Source organism: Mastigoproctus giganteus, chromosome 6 (assembly GCF_048544385.1).
Source record: "Mastigoproctus giganteus isolate SK-2022 chromosome 6, ASM4854438v1, whole genome shotgun sequence".
In the NCBI taxonomy this organism is placed as follows: Eukaryota; Metazoa; Arthropoda; class Arachnida; order Uropygi; family Thelyphonidae; genus Mastigoproctus; species Mastigoproctus giganteus.
In genome coordinates this window covers 189,429,497-189,454,334 of record NC_143580.1, presented here as the reverse complement: position 1 = coordinate 189,454,334, position 24,838 = coordinate 189,429,497, and the positions used below count along the sequence as shown (strand labels likewise).

General features: G+C 37.8%; 1 protein-coding gene across 2 annotated transcripts in view; it reads right to left on the bottom strand.

Moving 5' to 3' along the window:
• Sos (Son of sevenless guanine nucleotide exchange factor) overlaps positions 1 to 24,838 on the bottom strand; it is a 669,490-nt gene that overhangs the window by 625,260 nt on the left and 19,392 nt on the right. Inside the window, exon 2 of one of the 2 annotated variants that reach the window (XM_090376631.1) lies at positions 5,792 to 6,052. In XM_090376631.1, the coding sequence (XP_090232757.1) occupies positions 5,792 to 6,052 (261 nt within the window). The remainder of the gene's footprint in view (positions 1 to 5,791; positions 6,053 to 24,838) is intronic. The other variant, XM_090376632.1, reaches the window with a different exon arrangement.

The following is a 24,838-nucleotide window of genomic DNA, read 5'->3' as shown; positions in this document are numbered from 1 at the left end:
GAGGAGAAGTCTTTGGCAAAGAAAAACAGCAAAGACTTCTATGCATTTATTAACAGTAGAATCAAGGGGTTGAATCACATTTGGCCACTTGATGTGTATGGGTTAACTGTTGATGACCCTGCTCAGGTTGCAGACAAATTGAATAGATATTTTCCATCAACATTTACACATCAAGAATTCGTTAAAGAAGGGGATGCAAGAAGTTTATCAAACTCTAATAAGGAGCTAAATGACTCTGTGATAACCAAAGGGAAAGTGCAAGAGAATTTGTGGAGAATGGACATAAAAAAGGCACACCTAGGGCAGATGGAATCTATCCAATTATATTAAGGGAGGCAGCAAAGGAGATAAGCAAACCCTTAGCTATTATTATGTGAGCATCCATGGATTTAGGAGAGGTTCCTATGGACTGGTAATGTGTGAATATATCCCTAATTCATAAAGGGGGATCAAAAGGTGACATGAATAATTACATACCTGTTTGCATAACATCTGTTCCAGAGAAAATAATGGAATCACTGGGAAAAGAAGTAATGCACAACCATTTGGACAGGCATGCAATTATACTGTAATCACAGCATGGATTTGTCAAGGCTAACCAATCTGATAGGTAATTATGATGCAGGGATCAAGGAACCGGATGCAAAATATAATTTCAACATCATATACAGTTAGCCCTCATTTTCCACTGGTCCAATTTTTGCCGGTCACTAACCACAAGGCCATGAATATTTATTTTTGAGATTTTTTTATAAATTTAAAGTTTAAATCATCAAACAAAATTTGTGGGCATCATACTGTATATGTGTCATGCAATGTTCATGTGATCTGTACACGTGGTCAAGGACAATCTGAACCAATCACAGATAATACAACATCAGTTTTGCAACCGATGGATCAGGGGGTAATAGCCACCTTTAAAGCTTATTACCTACAGCAAACATTTCCAGAAATGGTAAAAGCTTTAGAGGAGTTCAACATTACCATCAGAGAATACTGATGGTTGTTTGGTGTCTTAAAGGGCATCAATAACATTAACACAGTCTGGTAAGAAGTGACTGTCAACTGTCTAAATGGAGTGTGGTGTAAACTTCTAGATTTCATGCATGACTTCAGAGGATTTGAGCCACAACAGAATCTTGTAAAAAACATCAGCAGGCTGACACAAGAGGCAGAATTAGAATTGAAGATGTAACTGAGCACTTGAAAAGTTACGCACAGACTCTTTCAAATGAACACCTTGAACCGATTCTACAACCAATTCTTGCAAGTATAGAGTCCCTTATTAATGAGCTCTGTAACATTGATCATGGCTGGGAGAGGAGTGCCACAGTTAAAAGGGGTGTCATATCAACTCTGACCCATTATTTTGAAATTCTTAAAGAAAGGAGGAAGAAATCCGAGCAATCAACACTTGTTTCTTTTTTCAAAAAAGCCATCCTCCTCAACCAGCACCTTCAGCAGAAGATCCTCAACCAGGACCTTCAAAAACCAACTAAAAATTGAGTATTATGCCGAATTTTTAGTTGGTTTTTCAATATCAAAATGATTTGAAATTTAGTTTTTATTTATTATATGTAACTGTATTTATGTAGGTTAAAAATAAAACACTTTTTTAAATTAAAAAGTTTATTTCTGAACTTTAAATACTTCAGTATTGAAAAGAATAGGTAAAATTTTTAGTGCTAGGAACCCAACTCTGTGATTTCCCATTAACTCCATTATATAAAGGATTCCATTTGCACCTGACTCCCATGAATGAACCTAACCATAAATCAAGGATTACTTGTACTTGGATTTCAGGAAGGCTTTTGATACAGCTGCACATAAAAGACTGCTGTACAAACTGGAACATGTAGCATTACAGAAAGGTCACTGCTATGGATAAAGGGATGGTTAAGTGGAAAAAGACAGAATGGTTATCAATGGGCAATGCTCTTCAGGGACTAATGCTATTAGCTGAGTTCCCCAAGTTTCAGTGCTGGGTCCATTGTTAGCATTAGTAGAGGCATATGATGCAAGAAAGCAACCATGTATATAACATCAACCATAAAAAAAATCCATTGCATTTCACCCATCCATTCACTCCAAAAGATTGTCTAGTTTGGCCTTGAATTTATTTAAGCTGTCAACTTCCAAAACGAAAGATGGAAGCTTGTTCCAGCAATCAACCACTCGCACACTAAAGGCAAATTTCTGCACATCTATTCTACAACTGTCTTTCCTAAATTTCAATTTATGCCCCCTCCGGTCCAGAATCTGAACAAGAGGAAGAATCCTATCAGTATTCAGCTTGATCACACCATTGAAGGCCTTATACACCTCAATCAGATCACCTTGCAGGTACCAAGTCTCCAGAACCTGCAATTTGCAGATCTTAAGCTTAGCTAGCTTGGTGAGAAACCCTTTGTTCCACTCACTAATCTCATTGTCATTCCCTGTACTCGTTCTAGTAGCTAAACATCTTTCCTAAAATGAGGCCTCCAGACCTGTATGCAATACTCAAGTTGTGACCTGACCACTGCCTTATACAAAGACAATAGTCACCTCCTTATCTCTGCTAGCAAAATTCCTATATATCATTGGCAAGAACCCATGAGCTACTCTTGTAGCCTCAGAAAATTGAAGTTTTCTGAGCCGCCTGCACTGCTCAGAAAACTTCAAATCTGACTGCACAATTATCCCCAGGTCTTTTTTGTTCTCCACTAACCTGAGTAACTCTGGAGTTACTGCAACCCATATGCAATACTTTGCATTTGTCACTAACTCATTGTCCTTCTCTGTTAAAGTTCAGTTGCCACCTCTCAGCCCATCTGCTCAACTTTTCTAGATCCTGTTGCAGTAGTGTACCGTCCTTACTGTCATTAACAACCCTACCAACCTTCATATCATCTGCAAACTTGGACATTAAGCCTGATACACCTTCATCAATATCATTGATAAACACAAAAAACAACAATGGCACCAAGTACATGAAGAGCAGTGTCCATTGATTACCATTCCCTGTCTTCTCCCGTTCAACCATCCTTTTATCCATTGTAACAACTTGTCCTTAATGCCATACTGCTCCAACTTGTACAGCAATCTTCCATGTGCAACAGTATCAAAAGCTTTCCTAAAATCCATGTATATGATATCAAAATTATTTTTGGCATTCAGTTCCTTTGTGACCACATCATAGTATCCAATCAAATTGGTCAGACAAGACTTCCCTTTAACAAATCCATGCTGTGTCTTAACTATTACTGCAGTCTTGTCTAGATGACCTTGTAGTGCTTCTTTAACCAGAGATACCATTATTTTCCCCGGAGCAGAAGTTAAACTAACAGGTCTGTAATTACTCGTATCACCTTTCGATCCCTCTTTGTGAAGTGGGGATATTTTACACGTCTCCAATATGTGGGCGCCTCTCCTGAGTCCGAGGATGCCCTCATAATCATGGCTAAAGGCCTGCTTACTTCCATTGCTGCCTCCTTTAATATAACTGGATAATCCCATCCATTCCATGTGTCTTTCTTATGTTTAACTTTAGCGATTTTTCCTCCAATTTGCTCTCATTTATTACAAAATCATTTAATTCCCTGTAGAGTTTGATAAGCTACTGGCCTCCACTTCCCTACATCAACAATATTGATGAAGGTATATTAGGCTTAATGTCTAAGTTTGCTGATGATACAAAGGTTGGCAGTGTGGTTAAACTGTCATCAAGGTGAACTACTGCAACAAGACCTAGGAAAATTGGGTCGATGCGCTGAGAAATGGCAGTTGAAGTTTAACATTAACAAACGCAAGGTACTGCACATGAGTAGCAATAACCCCAGAGTAACTTACAAACAGTGTGGTACTACACTCAGAGCAGTAGAGAATGAAAAAGACCATTCATTCTCTATTACCCTGAGTGTAGTAGAGAAAGTAATTGTGCAGTCAGACATGAAATTTTCTGAGCAGTGCAGACATGCTGCCAGTACAGTTCATGGGGGTTTTATTATTATTAGCCATATGGTGCAAGAAAGCCTGAGGCTTTTTCTGCATAGAAAAAAAAATCAAATCTGAGTTACCCTCAGTGAGAGAGAGAAAATAAGAATTAGAATTAGAAGAGAATCACCAAGAAAGAGAAGAATGATGCTATCCAGCTCAGGACCTTGCGTGTGCCAAGTCCATACTCACCAGATGTGAGCCCCTGGTTTTGTTGAGTAATGTATACAGGTCAGGAGGCCTCACTGTAGGAAGGATGTAGAACTGCCAAAACGGGTGCTGAGAAGGGCAACCAACTTGATGAAGTTGGTACGAAAGGGTTCTCTTACCTAGAAAAGCTTCAGTTCTGCAAATTGCAACATCTCGAGACCAGGTACCCAAGGGGAGATCTGATCAAAGTGTTTAAAGCCTTGAATGCTTTGAGTAAGCTGAATGTTAATGGAACCTTACACGCTGAGACTGCACACAATGAGGGGGCATAAATTGAAGTTAAGGAATTAAAGTTGCAGGATAGATGTGTGGAAGCTGGAAGCTTTCCTTCAGCCAGCAGGTGGTTTACTGTTGGAACAACTTTCCATCTGTTGTTCTAAAAGTCAATGGGTTGAATAAATTCACAGAACTAAACATCTTGAAGGGCACAGATGGGTGAACTGTATTTTTTTTTTTTTTTTTGGCAGATACTATATAAGCTTGCTTTTTTGCATCATTTGCCATTACTACTACAACTAATGTGAGAAGTAAGCCTGTACAGGAAATATACCGTAACAGACAGCACCCACTGAATCAGGCATTTCATCTGTATAGGATCCAATGATATGACTATTAGAGTCCAATAGTATTTTCTAACAATTAAAATATTCTACAAACAATGTAAATTTAACTTACAGCTAATGAGATGACAGAACTTGCTTTCATTTATCAATACAGTATTAGGTGATCAGAAATACTGTAAGAATCAATTTTCTTATCTTTTATGACCATTAAAGTAAACTGAAATATTGTATCTAACTCATGTTTACAGTACCTGCTATTATGAAGAAACTGTAAACAAAATGAAATTTGTATGCTATGAGAAAGTGTTCAGAGCACAAGCCAAGAAATTTTCTCTTGCAAGTGAAGTGTAATTGAATTGTAATTGAAAATTGTAACAGAATTGTAATTGAAAAACTGTAAAGTTTTTCAATTACAATACTATCTTCAAGTCAAAGTTCACAGAGTCACTGCACATGATCATAAACTTTATTTTTTCTTCAGATTATGAAATGCAGCTTTACATATTATTTTTTTCCTTACCATCATCTTCCATCAGGCTGCTAAGCATGTCAGACATCAGCAGGATGTCATTCAAACGTGCAGTGAGGATACTCAAGGGCTAGTCAGACTCTGAAAAAACGTTACAGTTCACATTGCTAAACAAATTCTTCTATCCCAACACAACTAACTAATAAGTTGCATAAAATACAACACTGTATTTTTATATATATATTTTTTATTTATTTTTTTTTTTTATAGTATAGCAATTTTTCAGAACATTCTAGTAACTCAGGCAACCATATATTTCTTTCAAGCTTAATAGTCAAACATCAACTTAGAAGACAGCCTTTACTCAAATATAATTCTTTAATTCAAAAGCCTTTACCCAAATATAATTCTTTAATTCAAAGTTTTACTGTATTTTAATCTTTACATGTTTCAAAAATTTTTAAAAATTAAACATTCTCTAAATATTAATCTTTAAATCTGATAAGACAGTAAAGAAAACAAATTTTCAATATGAAATAAAAAAAAGGATTAGACAGACAAACAGAATATTTACCTTCTGTAATAAAGGATGTATTTTTTCCACTGGCAACACAAGTGGAGATTTCTTTTTTCCTTTTTCTATAGCATTCTGGGCATCTCCAATTGCCCATTTGTCTATTGGATGTGGAAATGTTTTTTGAACACGTTCCTCTACATCCTGTACATTATGTGGCTGGGCAGCACAAAGCATACCCAGCAACCTAAATATCAAAGATTCAACATATTTTAAAGCATCTTCTTTTGCCGTCAGTGAAGAATGTACCTGAAATTGAACCTAAAAAATAAAAATATCTATATAAAGAAGTCTGCATATGCATTCTGTTATAAAGTACATTTCATAAATCTCATAAACTAACAAAAGTAAAAATGTAAAGGATATTATAAATCATTAAATTTCACTGTGAATTTTATTATCCTTAAATGAAGATTAATTAAATGCCAAATTTGAAAATTTACAATGCAAATGTAATAAGACCTTCTATAGTAAAGCACAATTCTACAGCAAAGTTAATAGTAATCCAGAAGGCTTAATAAAAAATAATAATCAGTTCATGATTTTATTAACTGTACAACTACTAATAGTCTAATATACTTTAATCCTTTATATATTTCTAAAAATCACTTAGCATTAGTAGAGGCATTTGATGCAAGAAAGCATGCTTATGCAGCATCAGCCAAAAAAAAAAAAATAAATAAATAAAAAATAACCACTTCCACTTCACCCCTCTGTTCGTTCGAAATACCTGTCCAGCTGAGCTTAAACTTATTTAGGCTATCAACTTCCACAACAAGGGATGGAAGTCTGTTCCACCAACCAACCACCCACTGGCTAAAGCAAATTTCCTCATGTCTATCCTACATCCGTCTTTCCTCAATTTGAATTTATGCCCTCTCAGGTGATTATTCTGAGCAAGAGGAAGAATCCCATCAGCATTGAGCATGCTCAAACCATTCAAGGCTTTATACACCTCTATCAGATCACCTCGCTGGTGCCTAGTCTACAGACACTGTAACTTGCAAAACTTAAGCCTTTCTTCGTAAGAGCACCCCTTTGTTCCATTCACTAATCTTGTTGCCCTTCTCTGTACTCGTTCCAGCATCTCTACATCCTTCTTGAAATGAGGCCTCCAGACCTGTATACAGTACTCTAGGTATAGCCTGACCACTGCCTTCTACAAGGGAATAATCACCTCCTTATCCCTGCTAGAAAAATTCCTATATATCATTGACAATACACCATGAGCTATTCTTGCAGCCCATCTGCACTGCTCAGAAAACTTCATATCTGCCTGCAAAATTACCCCCAGGTCCCTTTCATTTTCTACCACTGTCAGTGTAGTACCACAGAGTTGATACATTGCTCTGGGGTTGCTGTTTCCCCATATGTAGTACTTTAAATTTGTCAATGTTAAACTTCATTCGCGACGTCTCAGCCCATCTGCTCAACCTTTCCAGATCGTGTTGCAGTAGCATAGTGTCAGTAGTGTCCTTGACAACCCTGCCAACCTTTGTACCGTCTGCAAACTTGGATGTTAAGCTTGATATACCATCATCAATATCATTTATAAATACAGAAAACAATAATGGACCCAATACTGAACCCTGAGGGACTCCACTAATAACATTAGTCCACAATGAGCAGTGTCCATTGATTACCACTCTCTGTCTTCTCCCCCTCAACCACCCCTTTATCCATAGCAGCAATTTGCCTCCAATGCCACACTACTCCAATTTGTGCAGCAGTCTTCCATGTGCAACAGTATCAAAAGCCTTTCTAAGATCCAAGTATATAATATCAAAGTTATTCCCTGCATCCAGTTCTTTTGTGACTGCATCACAGTATCCAATAAAATTGGTCAGGCAAGACTTCCCCTTAACAAAACCATGCTGTGTCTGAGCTATAACTGAAGTCTTGTCTAGATGATCCTGCAGTGCTTCTTTAACCAGTGCCTCCATTAATTTTCCGGGAACAGAAGTTAAACTAACAGGTCTATAATTACTTGAGTCGTCTTTGATCCTCTTTTGTGAATTGGGGTCACATTTGCACATCTCCAGTCCATGGGTACTTCCCCTGAGTCCAAGAAAGCTCTCAATTATGGCTAAGGGTTTGTTTACTTTCTTTGCTGCCTCCTTTAATATAACTGGATAGATCCCATCCATCCCAGGTGCCTTTCTTGTATTTATCTTCAACAATTTCTCCTCCACTTTACTCTCAGTTATTACAAGATTCTCTAGCTTACTGCCAGAGTTGAATACACCTCTGGCATTGCCTTCGTTGAATAACTCCTCATGTGTGAATGTCGATGCAAAATATTCATTTAGTTTGTTAGCTACCTGAGCAGGATCATCAACAGTTGACCCATCGAAATCAAGTGGACCAATCTGATTCATCCCCTTCCTTCTATAGTTTACATAAGTAAAGAACTCTTTGCTGTTTTTCTTTGCATCCCTTGCCAAAGATTTCTCGTTGTTGTTGTTGTTTTTTGGCGCAAGGGCTACTATGACCAAATTGCGCCTAATTCTGTGGAGAGACACTGTACAGATCAGTAAAGCGAGTTTATAAGAGCATATATATATTAATCTGTTTCAGAAAGTGAAACAATTCAGATAGATTAGAGTTATCTCCAAGTATATGTCTTAGTTCAAGAGATTCGTTCAAGTTACGGAGGGATCTAAATGTTGCGAATCTGATAGACTGATAATGATCGCACTCTATAAGAATATGTTTTATAGTTAGTGGTGAATCACAATGCATGCATACTGGGGGGTTATTTCCTTGCAATAAATAGAGATGCGTAAGATGGGTATGTCCAATACGTGCCCTGGCAAGTACAACCTCTTCGTGCCTGTTTGAGCGGAAACTAGATTTCCATACCTGCGGATTCTGTTTTATATTTCGTAACTTGTTATTTAACTGATTATGCCAAATTTCTCTCCATTTTTCATTGCATATTCGGTGAATGATAAATTTATAGTCTGTGAAAGGAATCTGGATATTGTCATTATCAGTGGGATTTCTTGCTGCTTTATCTGCATGCTCATTTCCTGGTATTCCAGTGTGCCCTGGGATCCAACAAAAAGTAACACTGCTTATTTTTATGAAGATCCAATATTTGAGTTTTTATTAGATTTATCAATGGATGTGGAGAGCGAGAATTGCCATGGAGCGCTGTCACTGCACTTAAAGAGTCTGTATATATTATAGTCTTTGGTGTGGAGTTAGCAGCAATGAAAGTCAAACCTATCTTAATGGCATAGAGTTCTGCAGTGAAAACACTGCATTCCTGAGGCAACGAGACAGAGACTGTTGATGTTGGTAGAACCACAGCAGCTCCCACAGCTGTGTCATTTTTGGAGCCGTCAGTATAAATTTGCAGAGTTTGTGCATTTGCTAAGGAGTGGGCTGCATGTATTTTCTGAAAAGTTTCGTTGTTCAGGGATTGTTTCCCCCAATGTTGAAAGTAATAATCGCATGAAGGTATGTATGCTTTCCATGGAGGTTGCACGATTTCTCTTTCTTGATGAATATTGGTCAAATGTATATTCCACTGCTGAATTAGTTCTTGTAGGCGGATTCCTGTAGGTTTGTTTTCATGAGGTTTATTTCTAAAAAGGCTTACCCATTGGGGATCATAGAGGTGTGACCAGATAGGATGATATGGAAAACTATTTATTTTAACTGCGTAGTTGAGGAGCAGCATCTTTCTCCGAAAGTGGAGTGGAGGTTCATTGGCTTCTATATATAAGCTTTGGATTGGCGAAGTCCTGTATGCCCCAAGAGCAATCCTGAGCGCACTATGTTGTACTGTGTCAAGACAGGCCAACAGAGTCTTTCGAGCGGAATCATAAACTGGAGCACCATAATCTAATCGCGATCTTATTAAAGCTCGGTATAGATGGAGCAGAGTATAGCGATCAGCTCCCCATGTCATGGATGAGATAACTTTAAGTATATTCAGCTTTTTCATACAGATAGTTTGTGTTTGTAGTATATGCTTCTGGAATGTCAGTCTGGTGTCAAATGTCATGCCCAAGAATCGGGCATGACATTTGACATTGGTATCGGTTTATTTCCCAATGACAATTCGGGTTCTGGATGTAACTGACGTTTTTTACAAAAGTGAATGGCAACAGTTTTGGCTGCGGATAGACGATAACCATTATGTGAAGTCCATGACACTATTTTGTTTATGGAAAGTTGCAGTTGTCGTTCAATAGTACGCATATTCTGTGAATGGCAGGATATTGCAAGATCATCAGCATACAGATAGATGTCTACATTACCCAAAATGTTGGGCACTAAATTGTTTATCCTGAGGGCAAAGAGTGTAGCACTGAGTACCGATCCCTGCGGTACACCTTCTCTTTGGACAAAAGATTGTGAAAGAGCATTACGGTATCTCACTTGAAAAGTTCTATTTTTAAGATAACTCTCTATGATCATTGGGAGTCGACCTCTGAGTCCTATGGCATATAGGTCTTGTAGAATGCCATAGCGCCAGGTGGTGTCAAATGCTTTTTCAATATCTAGGCACACCATGACAAAATGTTCTTTTCGGATAAAGGCGTTTCGTATGTTACACTCGGCTTTCACCATTAAGTCTAATGTGGATCGGTTTTTGCGGAAGCCGTACTGATTACAGTTAATGACTGAGTGGGATTCTATGTACCATACAAGTCTATTGTGTATCATCTTCTCTAATGTCTTGCCCAAGCAGCTGGTAAGGGATATTGGTCTATAGTTGCATGGATTCGTCTGATCTTTTCCAGCTTTAGGAAACGCTAGCACTGTTGAATGACACCATGAGCGTGGATAATGGCTTTCGGAGAAGAGCCGATTCAGAAACAGCAATAGGGAATTTAATGCCTTTTGGTCTAGATGTTGCAGCATGAGGTAATAAATCCCATCAGGACCTGATGCCCCATTTGTTGATTTTTTTAGAGCGTCCTGTAGTTCCAAAAGCGTAAACGACTGATTATATGGATGTGTTAGTTTTGTGCTGAAGTTTAATTTGCATTTCTCAGCCCTTCTTTTATGTTGCTGAAAAGATGATTCATACGCAGCAATATCTGATATTTTGGCAAAATTTTCTGCAAGAGCATTGGCTATTTCAATCGGTGAAGATAAGTCTTGTCCGTTCCATCTCAGTATTGTATGGGGCGTTGGTAAGAATCTTCCATTCAGTTTTTTTATTTTATTCCAGATTATTCTGCTACCGGTATCTTTCGTTATAGTAGAGGCAAACTGGATCCAAGAATCTTTTTTAGCCTTTTTCCTTACAAATCGTGCTTTTGCTTTAAGTTTTTTGAAATTTATAAGGTTCTCCGTTGTTGGGTGTTTTCGAAACAGGTTCCATGCCCGATTTTTCTCTTTTTTGGCAAGCTGGCACACATCACTCCACCACATATTTACATGTTTAGAGGAACCAGTACGGATTTTGGGTACAGCCTTGGTTGCGGCATTTAGGATCTCAGTTGTGATGTGTTGTGTAGCATCATCGATGGATTCATGTCTGATAATTTTGTTGTCGAATGAGATATTAGAAGCAAACACCTTCCAATCTGCCTTGTGAAATTTCCATTTTAAGTGCATATTATTTGCCTGAGGTATTCTAGATATTTGGATTTCACAAATTATCGGATAATGGTCGCTGTTTAGGGGATTATCCATTGTTGACCAGCGAATGAGGGGATACAATGTTGGAAAGCAGATTGTTAAGTCTATAGCTGTAGTTGTTCTAGTAGCGAAATGAATGTAAGTATCTGCACCAGTGTTCAGCAGTGTTAGATTACATTTGTCAAGTAGCGATTCCAGAATTTTTCCTCGTCTGTCTGTATGCGGGGAGCCCCAGAGTGGATGGTGGGCATTAAAATCCCCCAATAAACAAAAGGGGGGAGGGATCTGCAGCAGAAGTTCTTCTAGATCATTATAAGTATATACTTTGTTTGGTGATAGGTAGGTTGAAACTATTGTTAGCATGATTCCTAAGGAGACACGTACTGCTACTGCTTCTAAGGAGGGTCTGCAGTGGAATATGTTTAGTAGGAATTCTTGAGTTTACAAGAATGGCCACACCTCCATGCACAGTGTTATTGTTATTTCTGTTATGCTGATATATAGTATAATTCTTGATTTTTGGGATTACGTTTGGTGGTAGATTAGTTTCTTGTAAACATATGCTTACCGGACTATACTGTTGGATTAGGTCATAGATATCATCAATGTTGCTACGTAGGCCTCTACAGTTCCACTGTATGATGTGGTCCATTATTTGTTTTTAGTAGTTGGGTTTGGTTCAGTCTGCCTTTTAGGTCCAGTATGTTTCTGTCTCTCCAATTTTATTCTTTCTTTTTTCGAGAAAATTGGTCGTCCGGTGTCCATGTCATCTTCTGCATGTAGATCTAAGATTGTCTCATCCTGGTTGATGTTTTCATCTGTATCCATATTTGTTAAATTTGGCTGAGTTTTCTGCATTGGAGCTACTATCTTAGTTTTTATGGTTTCTGAGGAGGACTGCGATGCAGTTGACGGTACTGTAATTGGTGTATTATTGGCACGATCTGTCGCATGTTGTTGTTGTTTAGTAGATTGCTGTGAGGTTGAGAGTATTTCTCTAGCCTAGTCTGCAATAGACACGGATGGGGGAACCGACACGTCAGTTTGAGTGGCTGCTGACTGATATTTATTTGTTGCTGCTGCATAGCTGTGTTTCGGTGTAGTAAGCATAATTTGTTTCTTTGCCTCCTGGAAAGTCACTTTCCGCTCTACTCTGTATTTTTGTATCTTTTTCCCTGTTTTCCATAGTTCACAGGTCCTTGAATAAGCGGGATGTTGGCCTCGACAGTTCGGACAATGTGGCGTTTCAGCATCACATTCCGTTTGTGTGTGAGATTTTGAACCACAGTTTGGGCACACAGCATCCCCTCGACAGACGGTCTGAGAGTGCCCACACTTTTGGCACTTATAACACCTGATGGGATTAGGAATGCAGGGTCTTACACGGCAGTTTAGATAGCCGGCTTTAACATTCAAAGGTAAATTTGGTGTACCAAACGTTAGGATGATGTTTCGTGTGGAAACAAGCTGACCATCTTTTCTGATCATAATCCGCTTAGCTTGTGAGACTTTCTGTTCTTTTAATTCTTGGACCAGTTCTTCATCTGTGACATTCATCAAATCCCACTCAGAAATTACCCCTCTGGAGGTATTTAGTGTTGCATGTGGTGTAATTTGCACTGGAATACGACCAAAGGTTGAGAGGTTCAGCAGAGTCTCTGATTGCTTACGACTCGCACTTTCTATTAGCAAATCTCCGGATCTAAGCTTTTTTACCATTTTAGGTGAACCTAATGAGCTTTCCAAGCATTTCTGTATCAGAAATGGGGAGAGCGTATTCATGCATATGCTTGACAAGGAGTGGAAGATTAGGAAAGATGGGAATTCCTGTTGCTCTTTGTCAGTTCGCAGTCTTTTCGACTGTGATGTGTCATGGTCTGTGTCATTGACTATTGGACCTGATGAGCGCCGAGGCTCAATTGGAGGAAAATTATCAAATTCCATGTTTGCTCCTTTTAGCCCCGGGAGAGGGACTTTCTTCTCCCAGGTTACCGGCCCCGCCACGTGGAAGCAGGAGCGGTGCCACCAGTGACCAAGCGAAAAGTGGTTAGTGGTTAGTGTGTTAGAGAAGTTAATTATATATATATATAATAGAAAGGTGTCTTTCCTTTCTTGGCAGGAAGCTTACTTCTTTATTTAGGAAGAGCAAAAATAAATAACTTTATAAAAGAAAAGGTTTCAACAAACTCTCTAATCAGTCGCTTGGAAAAAAGACGCTTTCAAATCGCTTCGTATATCGCTATGATCACTCGCTTGGCACTCGGGGCCAAGATTTCTCGTAATCTGCCTTCGCCTGCCTAACCTCCTTTGTAACTTGGTTACAGATCAACTTGTATCTATCATAGGCTTCTGTGTCACATGTTAATTTGTATGTATCCCATGCATTTTTCTTCTCCGCCATATGTCTCATTAGTTCATCTAACATCCATTTAGGCCTAAACCTTGAACAATATTTCTTAGTTGGTATGTAAAGCCTAGTAGTTTCCAAGATAAGTTCTTTGAATGCTTCCCATTTTGAATTTGCTGTTGGTAGCGTCATCAGTTGGTCCCACTGTGTAGAATTTAAATACTGTCTCAGTCCATCGTAGTCGCCTTTACGAAAGCAATAACCCTTCCCTTTACCCCTAATGGTAGTTACCTCTTTGAGTAAATCCCACTTCAGCACACTGTTATCACTGCCACCTAGTGGTTCATTTACCTGCAGATTCTTAATACATGAAGAATCACTACTGATAATCAAATCAAGAGTATTACTCCCTCTAGTTGCCTCCCGAACATGCTGATGTAGAAAACAATCATCCAATAATTCCACAAAAGCCTTGCTAGTGTGTGAGTGACCAGCCCCCAAATTCCAGTCAATATCTGGGAAATTAAAATCCCCCATTATAAAACTCTCTGATTTACTGCCCACTCTATTTCCCTGTACAGTTTCTTATGATACTCATCAGAGTCATTAGGCCTATAGCACACTCCTACTCTCAATTTTGATCTCCCAATGCTTATGTCACACCAAACTGACTCGACACTGGACTGTCCAGCAATGTCGACTGGCTTCACTTCCTTGGATTTTATGTATTTCTTAACTAATAGCATAGCCCCACCTCCCTTCCTATCCTGTCTATCCTTTCTGTAGACATTGTGCTCCCCAAATTCCAGTTCTGCATTCCTTATATCTGTGTGACACCACATCTCTGATATCCCAACAATATCTGCCTTTGATGTTCTGAGCAATACCTCAAATTCATCAAATTTATTTACCAAACTCCTAGCATCGGTGTCCATGCAAGTATACATGCACCTATTCTTAGCTAACCTAACACGACCCATGTGTTTACTTGTACCGCAATGACTCCCAGCAGTCTCTGAAATACCCTGCATCGTGTTTTCCAGGCATTTCTGCTGCTCATTCCAATAGAAGCAGTGCAAGAATCACTTTCACCTCTGATAGTGGCTACTGTTAATCGATTAATAATTGTATCACCCCAAGCTAGCAGTTTTCTGACCCACCTAACACTGCCTCGATAGCATCAGCAAATATTCTTGGACCCTTTTTATTTAAGTGTATCCCATCCCTGTAGAAGCAGTCTCTCTCGTTAACACAATTCATTTCATATCTTCACATTTCATTCACCAATCGTAAAATGTGCACACTGCAGTGGATTCCAGCATAATCTTAAAATTATCAACAAATTTCCATCCTCTTGTTACTGTTGTTGATCAACAGATTCTGCAAACTGTAACTTTTCTGGTTTCTGGTTAAAGCTTCTGTAAGCTGTAATCTGTAGATTTCATCCTCAGATAATGACATAATGCATCACACATTGCTGATCCTGACACATTAAGCTCGTGACTGGCACACTATATAGATTTCCCTGGACTCGGCATAAAACTTCCAGGGACAAGCTCAACTCGCCCATCAGTGACTTTTGTTTGGCCATTACCTCGGCCCAGATGACTTAATAAACAGGAATGCTTTATAATATTTACAAACCACTGCAGAACTGTAGATCTACTTGTAAGATTCTTCTTAAATTGCATTTGAAATTTCACTGCAGTCTGTCACTGCTGTTATTGGTAACAGCAGTGAAAGATTGCAGTGCATTGAACCATAGTACACACTGAACTAACTTGGGGCTGGTAAATTTAGCCACGATTACAGTTTTGCAATTACGCTACCATCCACTACAGTGAACACTTTTCCAGTTGGTGGATAAAAACTTGAAGATATTTTCTCTCACCTGGAAGTGGTTCCAGTTTGATCGTGTACCCTATTCACACAATAGCATAACAGTTTTGTAAAGGAGATTGTGTGGTTAAAACTAAGGATGCACCAATTAATCGTTACATAATTGGTAATCGGCTCCTTGGCCAATTAATCGTTGATTGGTTTTTCACTTAATTGGTTCTATTAATTGGCCATTTCCTGCTAAATTTAAGCCAGTTAATCACTACCAAGAGATTCATCAGATAGCTTTGATAAACTGAAATGAATTAAGTAAACATTTTCTTAGTTTGGCTGCTGTTATAGCCAATTTATTTTTTATTAATACAGAGAATACAATAAAAAAAATGCAACTTAACAGGTATTTTAATCAAATTTATCATCTTTTTTAACACAGTATAAAGGGGAAAAAAAATTAAAAGTAATTTTACGCAGAGTAATCAAAATTGAATACTCTTAAATTGTAATGCAAAACCATCACAGTTTCCTCATTTGCTGGACATAGCCTATTTCTTGCAGGTTCATACAAATTACTACCAGTACTAAATATTCTTTCACTTTCAACTGATGAAGATGGTGCACTTAAATATTTCAAAACCAGTTTACTCAGATGAGGTAATTTGTCTCACATGTTTTTACACCACAGAAATGGCAAATTTAAATACTGATTCAATTCTTCAGTGCAACACTGAATAATGCTTTTTTTTTTTTTTTTTGAGGATTGCTTCTCTTTTGAACTTACTATGGGTGACATTTCTTCTGTTCCTTCGTTTTAAACACTGTCTTAGCAGAAGCTAATTCACCAAAAAAATTTTAAAAAGTCATTGTAAAGACTGGAGTAACTTGATCTTCAGTAGCTTCTTGAAATATCATCAAGAGAATCCCCTCTTGCCTCCATTTGATCTTGCTCCACAGCTTCTAAAGCCCATCCTTTTATTCCGTTTTTCATATCACTTCTTTGAAATTTCATCTTAAATCTAGGATCTATAAAAGTAGATAAACACAAAGATTTATTTTCCACATAAGTGGAAAATCTTTTCATGATTGATGATTTAAGATCCTCAACTGTGGTAAGAATTCCACTGAAATTATCACTTTGGACAGCTTTGGATAAAAATAAATTAGTCAAAACTGTAGGGATTATCACTGAAGTAGTAGATTCTCTTTTACTAGTTTCATTAGTGATTTCTTCAAATGGATCTAGGAGTTGGACAATTTTTTCTACAAGACCCCACTAGTATGAACTTAATGTTAGAATATTGTTATCCACAGCATATATGCTGCGAGAGCTTTTTGCTGTTCTGTGTTTCTTTCCAGCATGTAATACGTTGAATTCCAATGAGTCACATCTTGAATTAATTTATGCTTCTTTAAATTTTGCTGCTCCTGTATTTCCATTAATTTGTTAACTGCTGAAGCAGAATAACTGAAGTATTTTACAATATTCCTATTAATAGTAACAACAGTCCTTACAGCCTGCTGGGCAAACATGGAGTCATTTAAAATTGCAATGTGTGTATGAAACATGAATGTAACTGTAAACCACTGCCAGCGACACCAGCTACTATATTTGTTCCAGAATCTTGCTGTATGAGGAAGACTTTGCTTTTTGAGATCTTATATTCTTCTATTACATTGCTCAACTCTTCACTGATCCGTATCCCTGTATAAGAGTCTGAAAAAGGAAGAATTCTTAGGACAACCCTGTGTTGTTCAAACTCATTTGAATGCCTGTAATTTTCAGAAATGGAGAATTATTTGTAGTACAAAGGGTACTAGGAAAGTTTTGCAATATGACGCAACAATGAATCACAGGAAGCTGCTTGTTGCTGCATGTTGAGACATGTTCATACGTGCATAGTAGCCGCCGCGCCAAGTCGATGGGCTCAGTTATTCATTAGTAGTGAGAGTGTAAAGTGCTTGCGATGGCATCGTGGTCACGAAATGAGATAAGGACAGTTTTGCGGTATAATTTCGTGCGTGGTTTAACCATAGACCAGTGCTTAGAAGAAATGACTCTTGCACTAGATGATGATTGTCTACATCGTACAATGATATTCAGGTGGTATAGAGAATTCCAAAGGGGAAATTTCACTCTGGAGGATTCTGAGAGGCCGGGAAGGCCACGAACGTCAGTTACGGAGGAAAACGTTACTGCTGTGAGGAAAATGCTTGACGAAAACAGGCGAGTGACCTACCAACAGATAGAGGATACTTTGAGCCTAAATGCACCAGCAATTCGTTCGATTCTGCAAGATCATTTTCACATGAAGAAACTTTGTTCTCTCTGGGTGCCGCATCAACTGACTGAAGAGCAGATGACACGACGTGTGACGGTGCCGGGAGATGTTAAAAAAGTTTGATAAGGGACAATCTCGGTATGTGAACAACATCGTGACAGGTGACGAGACTTGGCTGTACTATTACGATCTGCCGACCAAGGCTCAAAACAAAGTTTGGGTCTTTGATGATGACGACACACCCGTAATTGTCAGAAAATCCCGATCTGTAAAGAAGAAAATGATAGCTGTATTTTTCAAATCGAGTGGAATTGTGGAACTTGTCGTTTTGGACACGCAGAAGACAGTCACAGCTAAGTGGTATACTGAACAATGCCTGCCTAAAGTCATTGGATCTATGAAGAACCTGCGGCCAAAGTCAAGAATGGACACCTGGTACCTGCATCACGATAATGCTCCAGCTAACCGCGCCAAAGCCTGCACCGAATATTTGACCATGACAGGACTGAAACTTCTCGAGCACCCTCCCTACAGACCAGACCTTGCTCCCTGCGACTTTGCACTGTTCCCGCATGTGAAAATGAAGCTAAAAGGGAGGCGGTTTTCCAGTGATGAGGACCTTCTACGGGCTTGGGACAAAGAGTGTGCTTTACTCCCTAGTGAAACTTGGCAGAACTGGTTTAAAGATTGGTTTCGGAGGATGGAGAGGTGTATTGAATGTAGAGGAAATTACTTTGAAAAAATTTAATAAACAAAGCTGTATTGCAAAACTTTCCTAGTACCCTTTGTAGTTGTTCAAATATCAATGGTTAAAGAAATTTTGGTGACTTTATCAAGGGATGTTTGAAGTTCTGTTTTTACCTTCTGAAATATATCTGGAATGATTTTATCAATGAAATATTTTATAGTTGGAATATTGTAATTTGGGCAAATATGTTTAATAGCCTTTGGAATCCAATGTCATATGTTACAGAATATGGTTGAAGGTCAAGAGCTATCATTTCTCCAATTAAATAATGGATCTCTTTGGCCTTATGGTCATTAATATCTCAAAGCTGCTTCTTCTTTGTTAATACTGCTTCAATAGCAGTTTGCACTTTAGCAAAAACTCAATGGTGCTGCTAATTCCTGAACATTCAGCATATATCCTTTTTCATTTATCTAATGCTTCTGTTTCTTTTAACTTCTTCTGGATGGAACTTTTTGAGATGATTCATGATATTTGTGGTTGTAAACATTTTGGCTATTTTACCATCCCTTGATATGGTAGTATCACATAAATTAAATATGTAAACAGTTTTGTCCTTTGGACTTATTGTAAAATACTTCTATGCAATACTTGGTGCCATGATGGTCACCTTGAAAATTATTAAATCCAGGGCTGTAGTGAAGGGTATACGGCATATCCCGTAAGAATTTTTTTTTTTTTTAGGTGAATAGCATATAATTTCTGGTTTTTGAAAGACTTGAAAAAACAAATATCATTAAAATATTTACTGAAAATTAAAAAATAAATTTATTATAATTTGATTCTTAGGTAATATTTATAGTTTTATGCATCCAAAGCAAATTCGATTAATAAGCCTCATATGCACAGTGTACTCTCTGCTTTTTGAAACATTCATAGAGTATACCATCTGCTAATTTTACAACTACAGTACTGCTTAAATCTTAATAAAATTTAATCTGAAAAAATATTAAGACGATTAGAAACACATTATGGATTAATAAGGTGTACAAACAAACTGAATACAACACGGGGGCGAAGGTAAAGAAAGAAAGACAGACAGACATGAGAACCACAAGAAACTGAACGATAACATGCATCATCTGTTTACCGAGAATGCAGTGAGAAACTGCAGTAGCAGCAAAACAGTTTGTTGGGGAAGTTTCCCTTAATTTGCTGTGGTTCTCATGTTGCCTTTTGTTCCAAATTTCCAGCATCCCCTTGTAAATGACTTTTTCAAGTCCCAAGTTTGACAAAAATAACCATCAATATGTATTCTACCACCATTATTAATACTGCAAATAACAAAATATCACTTCAATTTACCTATAAAACCATTAAACTCATTGGTGTTGAGTAGAATTGTTAAAGTCCCCAGTGCTGCCAAAAGTCCAGAACAGTAGCAACATAGAAAGACTTAGGTAGAAAACAAAAAATTTTTCATTCACAAGTTGCAATTCTTCTTAACGGGTTGAAGTGAAATGGGTAGATTATCGAAGTAGGAGTCACATGACTGGTGTTTAATTGTGCGTATCAGGGAAGTGCTTCTAAGATGCAAATGATGTATCGGTGTCACAGGTTGAAAAAATGCCCACCAGAAGGTGGTCTAAAAGAATTAGTTACAGATATGTAACTAATTCTGTAATTGAACACTCTTAGACATGACTCATTGTAATATTCCTTATATTAGTATTATTTAGTTGATATTTGACTGTATGTACTGTACTTAAGTACAGAAATTAAGCAATAAGCGACTTTTTCAGTGGGCTGCTGACTATTAAGGTGGAAGAGAACTGTAATGATTAATTGGTAAGCAGGCAATTTTCTTATCGGTGCAACTCTAGTTAAGACATCAAAGTTTGCACAGGAGTACAATATCTGTTAATGCTATCGAGGCAGTGAGGGGGGGGTTGGAAAACTACAACCTTGGAGGGATAAACAGACTAAGAGAATGTTGAGGATTTCAAGCCCTGCTGTGGGTCATCATGGAACAGGTAAATACATGGACAGTGTAAGGGTAACTAAGATTACTGAAAATAAATTTGATGAATTTAAAGTAGTGACTAAGTCATCAAATGGAGATATTGCAGGGATAGTGGAGACAGTGTCACTCAGAGATAAGTGATGCTGAATTTGAATATAGGGAGTACATTGTATACAAGAAGGACAGACAAGACAGGAGGGGTGGAAGGATTATGCTCTTAGTTGAGAACCATATTACAATCTAAGGCAGTGCATCCAGTCGACATGCGGGGACCAGTGGAATGCTGAGTCAGATTGGTGTGATATAAGCACTGGGAAAACAAAATTGAGAGTATGAGTGTATTATAGGCCTAATGACTGGGATGAGTATACCAAACAGCTATACAGAGAAAGAGAGAGAGTCAATAAATCAGAATGTCTTATAATGAGGGATTTTAGCTTTCCATATGTTGACTGGAATTTGAGGGTTGTTCACTCACACACTAGCAAGACTTCTGTAGATTTCTTGGATGACTCTTTTTTTTACAGCAGCACATTAGAGACAAAACAAGAAAAAACAATACTCTTGATCTGGTTATCAGCAGTGATTCTTCATGTATTAAGAATCTGCAAGTAAAATACCCACTGGGTGGTGGTGATCACAGTGCACTAAAGTGGAATTTAATTAAAGACATAACTACTGTCAAGGGTAAAGGGAAATGCTTTTGTAAGGGGTGACGACATTGGTTTCAGACAGTTCTTAAATTCTATGCAGTGGGACCAACTGATGATGTTACCAACAGCAAATTCTAAATGGGAATCATTTTAGGGAAGTAATCATAAAAGCTACTAGGCTTTTCATACCAACAAAGAAATACTGTTCAAAGCTTAGATATAAATGGATGTCAGATTAACTATTGAGACAAGTGGCAGAGATTGGGTTGGGGTTCGCCGTACTTATTGTTAATATCTTTATAAATACTTGTTGCTTTTACCTGGATGGTCATTAGACTCAGGGGCACTTGCTTCTGAATCTGATTTTCCATCCATATTATTAACAGCTGTTCCATCTTCGATATAGCACCTGAACGCTGTTTAGTGATCACTTTTTATTGATCTTAAGTGCGTAGATCCTTTGACATGTTCTTTTATATGAACACTGTCCCTTAAAATAGTATTCACTTAATTCCCTTGCAATAGATGACAAACTTTGTCCTGTTTTTTTCATTTCTAAATCAATTTTATTTTGTTTCCCGGCACTACCACCACCTTGCCCTTTTCGTTGGTAACTTTTCCTTCATCATTGTAATACGTAAATAGTAATGAAGAGAAGTTTCTGAAAATTTGTTTTTTTTTATGATTGAAGATTTCAGTGAAAGGGAACACATTTCACCATAATAGCGTTATCGGTATTATCACAAATGCAATAAGATCGAGTTTACTAGCCGTTTATAATTAGATGCACTAACAGAAAAGCCCAATAAAGCGCAGAGTGCAAATTGTTTTTATTGTTTTATGGTCGTGATCTTCAGAAACATGCTTTAGAAAAATACCACAAAGCTGTTCAAAATTGATTCTTATAATGGGAACATATGATAACAATGAAAGTGCAATTTCCATTATATAGCAAAATTTTCAGCTTCCAAGGACTTAGAATGAATTGCAAAAAAACGAAAAGTGTTACTGGGTTCACATCATGATATTTTCATGATACCTCCATTTATTCCTACGGGATGCAAAATACGTTGAAACAATTTTTTTAAGTTTGCACCCAGAGGCAAAAACTTATGTAAAGTCGAATTTCCGTTAGTCAAGTATTACATAAGTTGGAGAGTTCCTGTTCTCTTCTAGGTATAGGCCTAAATGGTTGTCGGATGAACTGATGAAATTTGTGGCAGAGAAGAAAAGTGCATAGGATGCACATAAATTGTCAGGCAACACAGAAGTGTTAAAGGAATTGATTATAGAAGTTACTACTTTTCGTACCAACTAAGAAATACTCTTCAAGGTATAGGTTACAATGTAAATTAAATGAACTAATGAAACTAGTGGCAAAGAAGAAATGTGCATGGGATGCATAAAAATTATTGAGTAACACAAGCATATGGTAGATAATCAAGTCACAAAGGAGGTTGGGCAAGCAAAGGCAGATTACGAAAAATCTTTGGCAAGGATGGAAAGAAAAACAGCAATGACTTCTTTACTTATGCAAACACTAGAAAGACGGGGATAAATCAAATTGGTTCACTTGTTGACTGTTGATCATCCTATTCAGGTTGCTGACAAAATAATGAGTATTGTGCATCTACAGTAGTAGACAAAATAAAAAACTGCATCACTTGTGAATTTTGCAAATAATGTGTTTTGTGATGCATTATGGGTTGCAGAAATGTTCAAAATGCATTTATTAGATGGGATATATATCTCTGTAAATGAAATCCAATAAAAAGACTCCACCAATATACCTAATTGCCATAAATATCTTCCCAAAGAGTAAAATGCGTAATTCATGGAAATATGTTGTTGTTGTTTGTTATTTGGTTTTTAGGAGCATTAGCAACCTAAGGCCATATTGCTCCGGGAATATGTGGTGGTCATTCCCAGACCTTTCCACATCCTCCGTATTTGGTGGTGATGGGCTCAAACCCTGGTCTAATCAAGAAGCGTGTGCTACACACTGCTGCTCCTTCCCACCTGGCTACGGAGGCGCACCTATGGAAATATGAGAAATCATGCAAATGGCAATCATGACAACCAAACATACATTTTATTGCATTTATGTGTACAAACTGAAATGACAAGTTAACGTAAATCAGGAAAATAAGTCCTCAATATTTTGTTGCTCAAACTGCAATTACAGCCTTGCAATGATCTGGCATAGAGCTAATCAACTTCTGGATATATGGTTGCCCAATTTCTTGGTACCACACCCTTACAATGCTCTCCTGCATTTTAGATGACATTATGTACCAGCAATTTTCAATAGGGTTCAAATCAGTACTGTTGCTGGGCCAGTCCAACACTGTAATGCCAGCATTTCTGAGGTATGACTGCACCTTAAGGGAGAAAAACAAGGGAAAAAATTGGTGTATGTTTTAAGCCTTGTGAGACAAAAAGACAAACTCATCAAATCTAAATAGCATAAAACTTACCAATTTTGCTGTGTGGCAAGGTGCTGAGTCCTGTTGAAAAATGCAGTTTTGGACGTCTGTGTGGTGATCCATAACAAAGGGTTTCAGGCACTCCTTCAAAATAGCACTGTAGGTTTCTGCATTCACTGTTCCGTTAATAAACTTAATTCGCCCCACTCCTTTGCTTGTAATGCATCCCCAGACAATCTGACCGGCGGGGAACTTTACAGTCAGTGTTATGCAGTCAGGATAGTATGTTTCACCTTTTGACATATTGTTCCCATCCAAGCCACACAGGTTGAATTTCAATTTGTTAGAAAGGATGACAGTGTCCCATTGTTCTTTTGTCCATGAAACATGCGTTTTATCCCAAGCAAGTTGCTTCTTCCTCATTTGTTGGGTCAACAAAGGCTTCTTCTTGGACAAATAGGCATGCAAACCACATTCCAAAACCAGTCTTTGGATAGTTCGTGCACTTGTTTCAACACCAGAGGCCATCTCAATGTCCAATTTTAGATCAAGAGCACTAGCATGGTGATTACTAAGGCATAGCTGCTTCAAATATCGATTTTGAGAAGGCATAGTCACTCTTACGGTCTGATCCAGGTCTTCTCTTCACATCACCGGTTTCACATTTTAATTTTAGCACCCGGAGTACTGTTGACTGGTGGCAGCCTATTTTATCAGTGACAGCACAGGTAGAAAGTCCTTCCTGGTACAGAGCAGCAGCTACACTTTTTTTCTTGTTGTCAATTGAACATATGGAGCCATACTTACACCTCCGCAAAACAGGATATTAATAAGAATGTATACCCTTCCAATGCCGTATTTATAGAACTGGCTGATGCAATATCATGCAATTACTGTCTGATGCAATAGAAGCATTATCTGACATAATACCTTTGCTTTGCAACAAACAAAATGACTAATCAAACAATATAGGTTCTAATACCTCTCGTGTTTGGGGTTCTCATAAAAAAAAAAAAATATATCTTATGTTTCCCTACAACTGTTACTTCTTTCTAAGGTGGTGCAGTTTTTTTGTCTGCCACTGTACATTCACACATGAGACGTTCCTTAGGGAAGGGGATGCCAGAAGTTTATCAAGCTCTAACAGAGAGCTACATGATTTTGTAATAACTGAGAGGAAAGTGAAAGTGT